Here is a 12,500-nt window from a genome sequence, read left to right on the forward strand (position 1 = left end):
AATGGATGGATGGATGGATGGATGGATGGATGATGAATGGATGGATGGATGGATGATGAATGGATGGATGGATGGATGGATGATGGATGGATGGATGGATGGATGATGAATGGATGGATGAATGGATGGATGATGGATGGATGGATGGATGGATGGATGATGGATGGATGGATGGATGGATGGATGGATGATGGATGGATGGATGGATGATGGATGGATGGATGGATGGATGATGGATGGATGGATGGATGATGAATGGATGGATGATGGATGGATGGATGGATGGATGATGGATGGATGGATGGATGATGAATGGATGGATGGATGGATGATGGATGGATGGATGGATGGATGGATGGATGGATGGATGATGAATGGATGGATGAATGGATGGATGGATGGATGGATGTCATGGGTCTGAGGGCCCTGGTGTGTGTGTGTGGGTGGGTGTGTCTTGTTTTAGGTGGAGCCTTTGTTGGCAGTTATTCCTTACAGCTGAAGGCAATCATCTCGTTTCATGGCCACAGTATATCTACCCTGGTTTGAGCACTACTCTCCGCCAGATCGTTGCATACACTTCCTTGGTAACGTCTGGTCTCTGGGATTTGTGTGTTTCCTTTGTCTTTGCTTTTTGAAGGAACTTTGCCTTGTTGTTACAGAAACCCTTCCGCCAACCAGCCATTCCAGTCCCTCAGCTGCCATTCCTGCCTGCTCGCCTGCCAACTTGCTCCGCCGACTCCATTTGCCACCTTTTTCTGCAAATAAAATGTCTTTGTCACCACAAGCTCAGGCTTCTGCGATTGGGTCCCCTTTTTCCCCTCTTGACAATGGGTGGATGATGGGTGGATGGATTGAGTGATGGATATTACTTTTTAAGTATTTACTGTTTCATTATTTCTATGTAATTTATTATTTTAGCACATTTTCCAGTGTTCCTTATAGGGAGCCCTCTGTGCCGGGTGTCGTGTTGACCATGGCTGCAGGGCGCCGTTGACATCAGTGGCGTTCTGACTGGTGTCCATGCTGCTGTGGTCTGCTTGACTCCTGGTGCAGATGGCTCCTGTGATGCTGTTTCCTTATCAGGCTTCAACAACCTATTACTAGATGTATGCGTGCTGATAAAGACGAGTGTTGGAAATGGGTGTTGGGTGTTTTGTATGTGTGTGTGTGTACGTTAAAGTGTGTGGGAGGGTGGGGCTGATGGATTTTTCTTTGTTATTCTTTTAATGTGTAGGAAAAGTACACATTAAATAAATAAAGTTTGATTTGATTTGAAAAGAAATGGATTTAGAACATGAAGAGGCTCACAGCATTGAACCAAAAGCACTTTCTCCTCCTTAATGATGATGACTGACAGCTCCACGCCTGGCATGTAGGGACAGCAGCAGGTCGACCCGTTTCATTCACCACTCGGGTATTCATTCAGTCGCAACATCTGATACTCGGGTCCACCTGCTGCGTGGCCACGGTCAAGAAGACAAGTCATTAAGGGCTGGTTGTGTACACAGCGCAATGGGAGAATCCAGAAAACCTGCTGAACACCAACGCGCTGCTCGCCATGTTTTATAACCACAAAGCACACAAAGCAGGAAGCGGTACCTTCCGGGTGACCGAAATCCCACAATATAAATGTAAAAATCCATTTCTGTCCATGCGTTGTTTTCTAGTTAATTTTTTTCAAAAACTATATTAAGATTGAAAATTCAAAACCCTGTTTTTAGTTTAATATTTTTAACGGAATAATTAAAAACAACCTGAGTTTTTGTCTTTTTTTTTAATTCTGATTTTAAATTGAACATTAAATGAACAAATGATGCAGCAGGGGTTTCCAGCTCAGGTCCTCAAGGGCCAGAATCCTGCAGCTTTTCCATGTTTCCCTGCTCAGACACACCTGACTGAAATTAGTCGTGCACAACTTCACTGGCAGTTTCATCCATTTAATGTAAGCCAGGGGTGCAGAACAGGAATATATTTAAAAGCTGCAGGACAGCGGCTTTCCAGGACCGACTTTGGACACCACTGTGATACACAGACCAGGTAGGACCCCACCACTGCGTTTAAAGTCTGACATTTAAGTCCAGCAGAACCAAACGAAACCGTAAAAGCGGCAGAAAGAGTGTTACCTACCCCAGGAAGGATCTTCATGTTGTGAAGAGCATTCTGTGCTTCTAAGGCCGATTTGCGAGTATAATAAGTAACAAAACAGCATCCTGCCAGGGAAGGAAACAGAGTAACAGACATCATTAGATCTGAGATGCAACTTTTTCATGGTTAAAAGCAAATTAACATTAAAAACAGACAAAGAACAACACTGATTCCTGCAGAGAGAAGCTCAGCCTTGTCTGACCAGATTTTTTGCTTGTCAGTTGTTTGAATAAAAAATTTTTATTTAATTATGTTTTGAGTCACCTGCAGACTCTGAGATGAGGAAAACTGGATGTCATGTCTGCTCCATTTTTCCAGATATTCAACTAAACCTAAAGTCAGCTGGACTGCCTGATCTCACAACAACTGAACCAAAACCCAAAGACAAAGATGATGCTGAATGAACAGTTCATGGCATCAAGAGGAGGATTCCTCTCTGAGCTGTCAGGAAAGTGAAATTTCAAATCCATCAGGAGTTTACTGTCCACACGTCGAAGCCGCCGTTTCTCACAGAAACAAACCATTCAAATCTATTTCTAATAAATATATTGACTAAAAAAGGTGTGTGAAAAATAAATTTATATCAGTAATCCTGGTCCCTGTTCTGGCTCGGAAATACAACCTGGTATGTGTCTCAATCAAAAATATTAGTTTTGAATTTAAATATTTGTACTGTCTCCAAATCCAATAACAAACCGTGCGAATTTTATGGAGTTGGATCTTCTCTTTCTAAAGATGAATGTAATGGATCCAGGTTCTGTTGATCCCCCCCCGCAGCCCCAGGTAAACGGCAGACATTGGATGGTTGGTTGTAATAACGTTGCTTTCTTCTTTACAAAATGTCTTAAACCCAGAGGTGTATAAAGTAGAAGTAGAAGTAAAAATAAAGTAGAAGTCCTGCCATATTTTTGGATCTACCTGAGCATTTAGAACAGGTGTTTTCACTAACAGGCTCGTCTAGATGCAGTGGAGATGAGCTGATTAAATTCACCTGAGCGATTGTTTGGAAAGAGCTGCCGGACAGGACTTCTACTTTCTACTTCTACTTTATACACCTCTGCTTAAACCCCTGGTGTTAGGGCTACAAAAGGGAAGATAGATTTAAAAGAAGAAACTTTAATGCAACAAGATCTGAAAAGAAGTGAAAGGCTGTCAAATGCCAGTGGTAAATGCTAGTGGTAAATGAAGAGTTGTTAATGGACCCCTGAGTGATTTGATTGTATTTATCAAGATGAGAAATAAAATTTGTATCAATAACACATCTCTTAGAGATCAGCTTGGGCCGCTTACCTAAACTTAAAAGAGTACAACTCACTGCCTGTAAAAGACACATCTATTCAGAAGGAGGCTGAAACATGAGTGAGAAAATAATAATCTTAACCAGCTGCATAAAACTTTTGCAGCCACTGATAAACATGTTGGATTGTGGAGGTGTGGACCTAAACGCAGGAAGGCAGAGGAGGTGCCAAGACTATTATTTTAATGATCTGTAACAGACCATGGGGTAAGGAACCAACATGCACAATGAACCGGCGAATGGAAACAGAAAGCAAGGAGCATAAGACATGGAAAACGAGACACAGGTGGATGGTGTAGCCTATTATCCTCAATGTTAATCTGTGATTCAATGTCGGAGCGACAGTGGGTGTTTTTATTATTAATTCGTTGTGTCCTTAGATAAGCAGACGATCTCGGGGCACCACCCAGCCCTAAATTTGTTATACGGTCAGGCAGGGAATACCGTAATATGGCAATGATATTTGTTTAATAACAGATAACCATCAGTCTCAGAATACGCTTACTGTAAGTTCTTGTCTGAGGGAACAAATCACTTCCTTAAAAATCGATCACGCTACCACGACTTCTTAAAATATAACACACTTTATTAAAACCACACCAGTTAAAATCATCAGGCACAAAGGAAATTATTTATATAAACCAGAAATAGTGGTAGCAAGCATCAAATAATGAATTAGCCAAGATGAGAGAGAGAGAGAGAGAGAGAGTATGAAAAGCTCAAGCCGAGCCAACAGCAAAAATGTAAAATAAAACTAGAAAAGTGCTCTTCTTGAAGAAGAGCAAATGTGAATGCCCCTCTATGCTGAATGATTGATATCTAATTGCATAACCATTTGGAGAAGGAGCAACTTAATTTATCACAGTAATGAATCAAGATTTGGACCCACGAACATCTGAACAAGAGCCCATTTCTTTAACCACTACACCAGCACAGCTCTCCACTGCACTATGGCAGAACCATCTAAATTTTTTATCATTGGAATGGGATTTTTTTTTTTTTTTCACACTTCCTACAGTGTGGAATCGGCAAAAGAGCTTAAGCTTAAGATTAAGGTTGTCAGTATACATACTGACAACTTCCATTTTATAACTGGTTTGGCAGAGTTTTACAACCGTCCTGTACACATAAAGAGGTTTCTCAATGTAAATCTGGCTTGTGCTTCTTAAAATCCAACAAGTTTTACATAAATTCATGGTAGAATTTTACTTTTATTGAACCTGTTTTCATTCACAATGTGTCAAGTTAGATGATTGCTACCAGCTGTGTTCTTCAGCCAGCAGGGTCTGTTTGGGTTGGGTTTTTTTTTTTTTTTTTTTGCATAATGAGCTGCGGACTGCTTCATCGGGGTGCACCATGACACAAGTGTATAGTGGTGTACAAGGCCCAGGTTCTCATGCAGCGTCTAACACAAAGCTTCCCAATGGTCATTGTTTGAATATTATGAGGCTCATGCAGAGTTGTTTGACTGGTGCTTTTGTTCAATTACCTTCACCTGTGTGCTACACAGACTACAAGTTATGGTTGGAGAGGAGGCATGATATGCTTGAGTAGTACAATGCAAACTGCAATGTAATTATTGATATGAAAATGTTTTAATTTGAGAATACAGGTAATTTGAAAAACCACATCAGCAGATTTAAGTGGTTGTTTACAATGATTTCAACAAACAAACACACATTTTTACTGTGACTTTAAATTTGTAGTTTGTCAAGTCAAACTTTTTAGCGGGTTCAAAGGTCTTCACCAGTGTCTGGAACATTTTGGTCCTGGCTCCCATTTTCTTTTCTGAAAAATATCAAGTCAGCTCTGTACCTCTTAATAGTACCTATTCATAGCACCTAAAAAAGAAAAGTGTTCCTATGCATGGCCACTAGATGGACCAGAAATGAAAAGAAACTCCGTGCTTTTCAGTTCATGGTGCTGTTCAGTTGACCAACAAAAGTTTAGTTCAACCCTTTTCCATTTTTTGTGATTGGCTTTTTTATGTGTAGTGCAACCAGCAAAGTCTGTTACCAACTAAATCAGCATAGTTAGTATCAGATAAGACTTTTTTAAAATTTATTTTTTAACAAAGGAGGGCCTGTTATTTTCAGTTGACCAAAAGATCAACGGCTTCTTCTTCACAGCAGTTTAGGTCAGCCTTTCCCTTTTAGCAATCCTACTGATTACACACTGATGGAAGGGCTAAAAAGGCGTTTTTATACAAATAGCTAAACTCTTCAATAGTTCTGCCAGTATGTTGAACATCCTCTTTTCAATAGAAATGTTTTACCTTTTTCCACACATGTATATCTGGGCAAAATGGTAGCCTAGTGGTTATGAGAATGGGCCTTTGCACTGGATGTTGTAGATTTGAATCCAAACAGTAACAGCTCACCAAATATTACTACACAGTACAACTTAAAACCTCCTTCCACATCTGTATTAACCCATCTTCAGATATTGCACGGGCATTGACTTTTTGTGCAGGTAGTCCGCATATTAACTGCACACCTTACAGCTTAACCAAACTGAACATTGCAGGGAGCATTGTTTGAACAAATACTTCATATTTAACTGTGACATTTGCAAATAAATTCCTTTGCTCCTGTGAAGTGCGCAGCTGAGACCAATAGTTCACACTGAGCAGCCTATGGAACTGCACAACATCATAAAAAAGCAACAGCCAACAAACAACAATGGAGCTATATGCTAAATGCTGCATTTGAACCCGTGCCTTGTACCTGTGTACCGGTGCACAAAATGGACCAGTCGCTGAGCTGAATTCCGTTTCCTCCAATTACAGGAACGGATTTCAATACATTAACAAAAACTTGAATAACTTAAAACGTTTGAATCTTACAAAGACCAAAAGTCGTAGAACATATCTCCTGAATGGGCTGAAGAGTTTGATACTTGAATGGTTGAAGTGAGACAAACGGTGTAGGAGCAGTAGCGTTTCAAAGATTTTGCAGGAAAGACAATGGGGACAGGAAATTGATGAACCGGACACTGCAAACTGGTGCAAACTCTGAAACCCTGTTGACCCATCGCTGTGCTGAATCTTTGCAAGGTCCAATCCGCATTTGGTTGGAAGGACTTTCATGCAATCACAAGGCTGAATTTATTTTTACAAAATGCTAAATATCTCAAAAACTACAAAGATTTCAAATAAAAAAAAAACATAGCTCACATGTCCTGAAGGAGCTGCACAGTTTAACATCTGAATGACTGAAGTGACCTGAATGGCGCAGGAGTAGTAGCACGGCAAAGTTTGGCAGAATAATAATAAAAATGGCCGAACAGGATCTCTATGGGCATTCACATTAATTATTAAAGGTAAAGTAATGTAAGCAGCTTACATAACTTAAACAACTAGGAAGGTTGGAAAGATGGCAAGTCTAATGAAATGAACTTCTTTATATCAGGGTAGACTATCAGGAGGATACCGTGGGGGATGGATTTAAAAAGGGCAGCTTCTGCTTACTAAGACACCAGCTTGTGATCGGAGTCAGTGGAACAATGGATCTATCTTACTTCAGCATCGGTGGTCGAGAAACCAATCCACTTGGAGCCTGTAGACAATTCAGTGGTTGTCCTGATACTTCTTCTACTCCACAAAAGTCAGCTCGCCTGAAACAACCTGGTTCGACGTGTAAAGCTGGACCCAACTCCGATAAGAATCCACGGGTCGCGGGTGCTGGCAAAGTCCTGGGATCGGCTGGAGTAGTAACGTTTGGGTCGTCCGTATGTTATTAGTCACAGTGTTTGCTGGGCCGGGAGAGCAGCTTCGATGGTGTGTCAGAAGCAGGACTTGTTCAGCCAGAATTGGATGAGTTTTCTGGTGCTAAGCAGTTGAGCGAGTGGACTTACTTTAATAAAAAACTAATACGGCGCCAGACGGAGAAAAACACTACTAAAGCACACATCAAACAAAAACAAAGAGAAAAAGTAAAACAAACCAAGAAAAAAAAGAGGAGAAAAAAACAAAACAAATAAAAAGACAGAAGAAGAGAAACAAAAGAGAAAAGCCAGAGAGAGCCAGTTCCGGGAAGACCCACAGTTTAATTTGCCGGCGCTCGGGAGCGGACTTTAGGTTATCCAATCAGAGCGCAGGAACATCAGGTCTGAAAGTTGGGTCAAAATACTAAGTTCTTGGGGAATTAAACTTAACATTTTTCCAACCTGAAAACATGTCTATAAAATCCATTTATAGATGAGAAGAAGTATGAATGATCCTTATAAACATGAACCTTAAAACAGTTTTGCTGCTGTCAAAAGGGGAAAAGGTTTGTTAACAGGTACCAGACATTTCAAATACATTTCATCGATGATTTTCACTTTCCACGGACCTGGTGGGTCAAGAAATCATTTCCACACAAGTTCTTACTTTGAGTCAGAATCGTTAATAACAACAGCATATAATGTTAATCACGGTGTATTTAATCAACCTGAAATGCATATCTCAACCTGTTCGAGGGTGTCTGCTAGATGGCGTCATTGCTCCATCCAAGGAATCACAAAAATTAACTAACTTGCTAACTTCTGTGGATTTCACATCTGAAAAACGGTTAAAGTCTTGGATTAATTGAGAAAGAAAGAAGAGTCCATTTATCCAGGTGTGCTGAGGATACATCCAGTATTTTATACAGTTTAAGAATCCAGAACTTAAAGGTTCTGCTCTGGAATCTGGTCTCTGTGTGCTGTGGATACAAAGGGACCTCCTGGGGTGACGGACAACAGGCTCTTACCAGGGTCCAACTTCAAAAGGGTGCCACAGTCTGTCTGTGTAAACATTTTAAATCAGGAACAAGATAAAACCAGCAGGGTTCCTGGTTTAACATGGAGGTCTGTCTACAGTATTGAGATGGATCTGAATTTTATGGCTTCCATTGATCTCTGTTTCAGAGACATGTGGACGGACTTCGTTTGAAGTAGAAAGTCATGAGTTCTTATCTGATTCGGGGGTTAGTTCAGCCTTGGGAGGTTGCTACAATGGCATTAACTGAAACCAGGTGTACTAATTAACAGGAAAGGGGAGCTAAACTATGTACACAAGAAGTAAAAACTACCAAATAAGACAGGAAACCAGAACTATGTCAACCCACACCATAATGTGGTCAAAGCTGGAGAGCAAAAAGGTAAATAAGAACATTTCTGGTTATAAACAACTGTACACATGTGATTCTTAAACATGTGATATTTATGATATTAACGATGTTCTGTTGAGTCACCTGCGGTCGCAGCTGTTCTGATGTTGTAGGTAAGGAGCGGAGTCTGCGGCTCATAAGGATTTGGGCTGGTGATTTCAGACTATCAAAAGGAGTATTCCTGTACTCTAAAAGGGCAAGGTATGGATCCTTCTTGTCCCCTCTGGCTTTTGTGAGGATTCGCTTTGCAGTCTGAACTGTCTTTTCGGCTAAGCCATCGCTCTGGGGGTAATGTGGGCTTGATGTGATGTGCTGAAAGCCCCACACCTCTGCAAACTGCTGAATTTCACAGGAACTGTAGCACGGGCCGTTGTCACTCACGACCCTTCTCGGGATGCCGTGTCTTGCAAATGCAGCTTTCATCTTGTGGATGACAGCGGCAGAGGTGGTGTTGGGCAGGTGCTCCATTTCAAAGTTCCAAAAGAATAAATCTATGGACACGGTGTGCCACGGATTATCTGGGACAGTCATCAAGATCATGGGCTCCTTTTGGTTGGATGCACGGTGTGTTTGGCAAATTTCACATTTTGTTACCATCTCCTCCATCTGTTTGGCCATGGCTGGCCAGAACATTATGTTCCTGGCTCATTGTTTACTCTTCTCTATGCCAAAATGTCCAGTATGTATACATTGTAGCATATCTTGTCTCAGTTTGTGAGGAATTATGATCTTCTCACCTTTCAGAAGAATGCCATCTGCTTCAGAAATCTCACTGCGGTGGTTCCAGAACTCACTGATGAGTGGAGGACATTTATTCCTTGTTTCTGGCCAGCCTGTCTGAATAGCTCATTTGAGGGCAGACAGTTGCACATCATTTACTGTGGCTGTTTTGATGTCATCAAGTCTGTCCGTACCCACTGGTGCTGTGCTGATGACAGTGTGCACCTGGGTTTCCATAGTTTCAGCTAGCGAGCTGTCCTCACCATCCACAGATTTTCTGGATAATGTATCCGCCACTGGGATTTCCTGGCCTGGTTTGTGGATGAGAGTTATGCTGTATTTCTGTAGAGCAAGCAGCATGTATTGCAGGCGTAGTGGCGAGAGGGCTAAGGGTTTCCGGATTATGGTTTCCAGTGGCTTGTGGTCTGACTCCATATTTATGTCTCGCCCATAGATGTATTCGTGGAACCTTTTGCACCCATATAGCACAGCACACAACTTGTTTTCAATTTGAGCATAGTTTCTTTCGGTACTATTGAGGAGCTTTGATGCATAAGCCACTGGTCTGCCTTCCTGCATGATTGTTGCTCCCAAGCCGCTTTTTGATGCATCCACTTGCAGGGTTACTTCTTTGTCGGGGTCAAAGTAGGCAAGTAGTGTCCCTGGTTCAGCTGTGATAGTCTCTTTTACCAGCTGAAATGCTCTGTCATGTGTTTTGTTCCATTGGAACACTTTTTCCTGACACTACAGGTCCCGGAGTGGTGCGCTTTTTTCTGCTAGCTTGGGGGAAAACCTGGCGAGGTAATTCACCATACCAAGAAATGTTTCCAGTTCTGCCTCATTTTCTGGTGGCTGCATGTCCCTTATAGCCTTCACCTTGAGAGGATCTGGTTTCAGTCCATCAGCTGTGAGTCTGTGTCCAAAGAAACTCACCTCAGTGACGTAGATGCAACATTTATCTGGGTTCAGCTTTAAACCTCTTTCTCTGGTATGGGTGAGCATAACTCTGAGGTTGCGGTCGTGCTCCTCCTTTGTTTTTCCAGAAACGATGATGTCGTCTACAATGCCAGCCACTCCCTGCAGGCCTTCGTAAGTTTCATCTACCCTCTGCTGGAACTCATCCTGTGCAGACACGATGCCGAAGGGCAGCCTGAGGAAGCAATATCTGTCAAAGACGGTATTAAATATGGTGAGCAGTGATGACTCTTCACTCAGCTTGATAGCCCAGTAGCCAGATCATGCATCGAGTATGCTGAAATATTGTGCTCCAGCCAGCTTCCTCGTTACATCCTCGAATGTAGGAAGGGGGTAATGTGGCCTCATTATAGCTTTGTTCAGGGAACGTGGATCCAGGCATATGCTGAGTTTTTGTGTCTTGGGTTTTTCACATATTACTAGTGCATTCACCCATTGAGTGGGCCCTGTCACTTTACGGATTATGTTGTCTTTTTCCATGTTTTCTAGCTCTTTTTTTCAGACGATCTCTGAGTGCAAAAGGAACTCTCCTCTGCGGGCACGTCACTGGTGTTGCATTATGGTCTATTCTGAAACTGCACTCCCCCGGGAATTCACCAATTCCTTTGAAGACATCTTTCAGTATGTCACCGGACTGGATGGCACACTCTCTGATTTGGGCTGTGACTGCATACACGACTTCGATAAGCCCCAGCGCTTTGCATGCTTAATTGATCGGTCTTTGTATTTGCTTCTCAGGTTGCAGAAACCTCTCACTTTCAGTGTGCTTCCACCATAGCTATATAGTCTCAGCTTGTCCTTCAGCAGCACTGTGTTTGGCATGAGATGGATGAAATCCTTTTCAGGTATAACACTTGTCTGTACTCCAGTATCTAGCTTAAACGTCAGCTTTAGTCTGTTTGGTCCCAAGTTGATGCTTGCGAATGCACAGTCATCCTCATCCTCTTAAGCTGCTGTAACAGTGTCCACCTACAGCTCTGTGTCGGAGTGGCTGAGCTCTTCAACAGTGTGTACCTCCTTGTATCCTGTTCTGTGTATGGTGTGGGGCTTAGATCTGCATGCTTTAGCAAACTTTTTACACTTCAGGCATTGTTTCCCCTTTCCCATTCTGTCCTTTTGATGTGGTGTCTTGCGAAGGCACTACAATACTCTGGAGCCTTCATTTGATCCATTAGCATGCTTAGCATATTCTGGTTTTCCAGTCCTGCAACATATAGCATTTACTTTGTGGCTGTCGTTAGCCATAGCCTTTAGCTGAACTTGCGCTAGCTCGTGGGAGCGGGCTATGTCAACTGCTTTCTCTAATGTTAGCTCAGGGCCTTGGCTTAGCAGTTTTTCTCTTACTTTTGGGGAGTTGGTGTCAAAAATGATACAGTCTCTTACCATCTCATCACTGTTGCTGTAGTTACAGTCTTTAACTAGCAGTTTGAGCTCTGTGACAAAATGCTAGAAGGACTCACCGCCTCCTTGGGTTTTCTCATGGAATTTATACCTGGCAAATATGGGGTTTGCCTTTGGGGTGAGGTACGCTGTAAATCCGTTGTAGTATGTTTTTAACATTTTCGCTTCGTCCTCCGTGAGGTTCCATGTGTTGCTAATGTCTCGGCCTTTGTCTCTGATCCAAAACAATAGGAAACTACATTTCTGGTCCTCCGATCTCTGTTTGAGTGGTCCCGTGAACATAAGGTTGACGTTGCTTGAAACAGCGCCATGCGTCCTGCAGGTTGGATGATTCCCAGTCCATTCGTGGGGTTTGAACTCCAAATGCTTCCATTTTTCCCCCTTTTTTTTCTCTCCCAGGTTTGTAGTCTATTCTCTGACACCATGCTATGACTGTCTACTCATGAAGAATTCTATCACACCAGATGTGTGTTGCCGATACCAAAAGGCTCTTCTTACGTGCTTCATGGCTGCCGCTTGGGCTTCAACAACTTTCATCAATCCGTAACACTTACATGTCTACATCCGGTTCCAGTGCCCCAGGTTTCAAAATAAGACTCTCATTCAGGGAGTAGATTTAAACATTACAATGCTGAGTTAAAAACCAAGAGACAGTGAGCTTAAAAACCCTACTTGTCCAGCTCTCCATCCACCAGAGGAAGCTGCAGAAACGGAAACTGTTCACTTCATGCTTTTTCATAACAACCACCGTGTGTGTGTGTGTGTGTGTGTGTGTGTGTGTGAGTGTGTTTGTGTGTGCCCTGCATGCAGACCTTTGCTCTGCGGTGGGT

General features: G+C 42.3%; 1 protein-coding gene across 10 annotated transcripts in view; it reads right to left on the reverse strand.

The window, feature by feature from the left end:
• celf1 (cugbp, Elav-like family member 1) overlaps positions 1-12,500 on the reverse strand; it is a gene marked incomplete at both ends in the record, with an annotated part of 75,978 nt that overhangs the window by 46,922 nt on the left and 16,556 nt on the right. For all 10 annotated transcript variants that reach the window (XM_079238290.1, XM_079238289.1, XM_079238292.1 and 7 more), the window contains 2 exons: positions 2,128-2,210; positions 12,483-12,500. The exon at positions 12,483-12,500 is cut by the window's right edge. In XM_079238290.1, the coding sequence (XP_079094416.1) occupies positions 2,128-2,210; positions 12,483-12,500 (101 nt within the window). The remainder of the gene's footprint in view (positions 1-2,127; positions 2,211-12,482) is intronic.

The sequence above is a fragment of the Telmatherina bonti genome (genome assembly GCF_933228915.1).
Source record: "Telmatherina bonti genome assembly, chromosome: 1".
Taxonomy (NCBI): Eukaryota; Metazoa; Chordata; class Actinopteri; order Atheriniformes; family Telmatherinidae; genus Telmatherina; species Telmatherina bonti.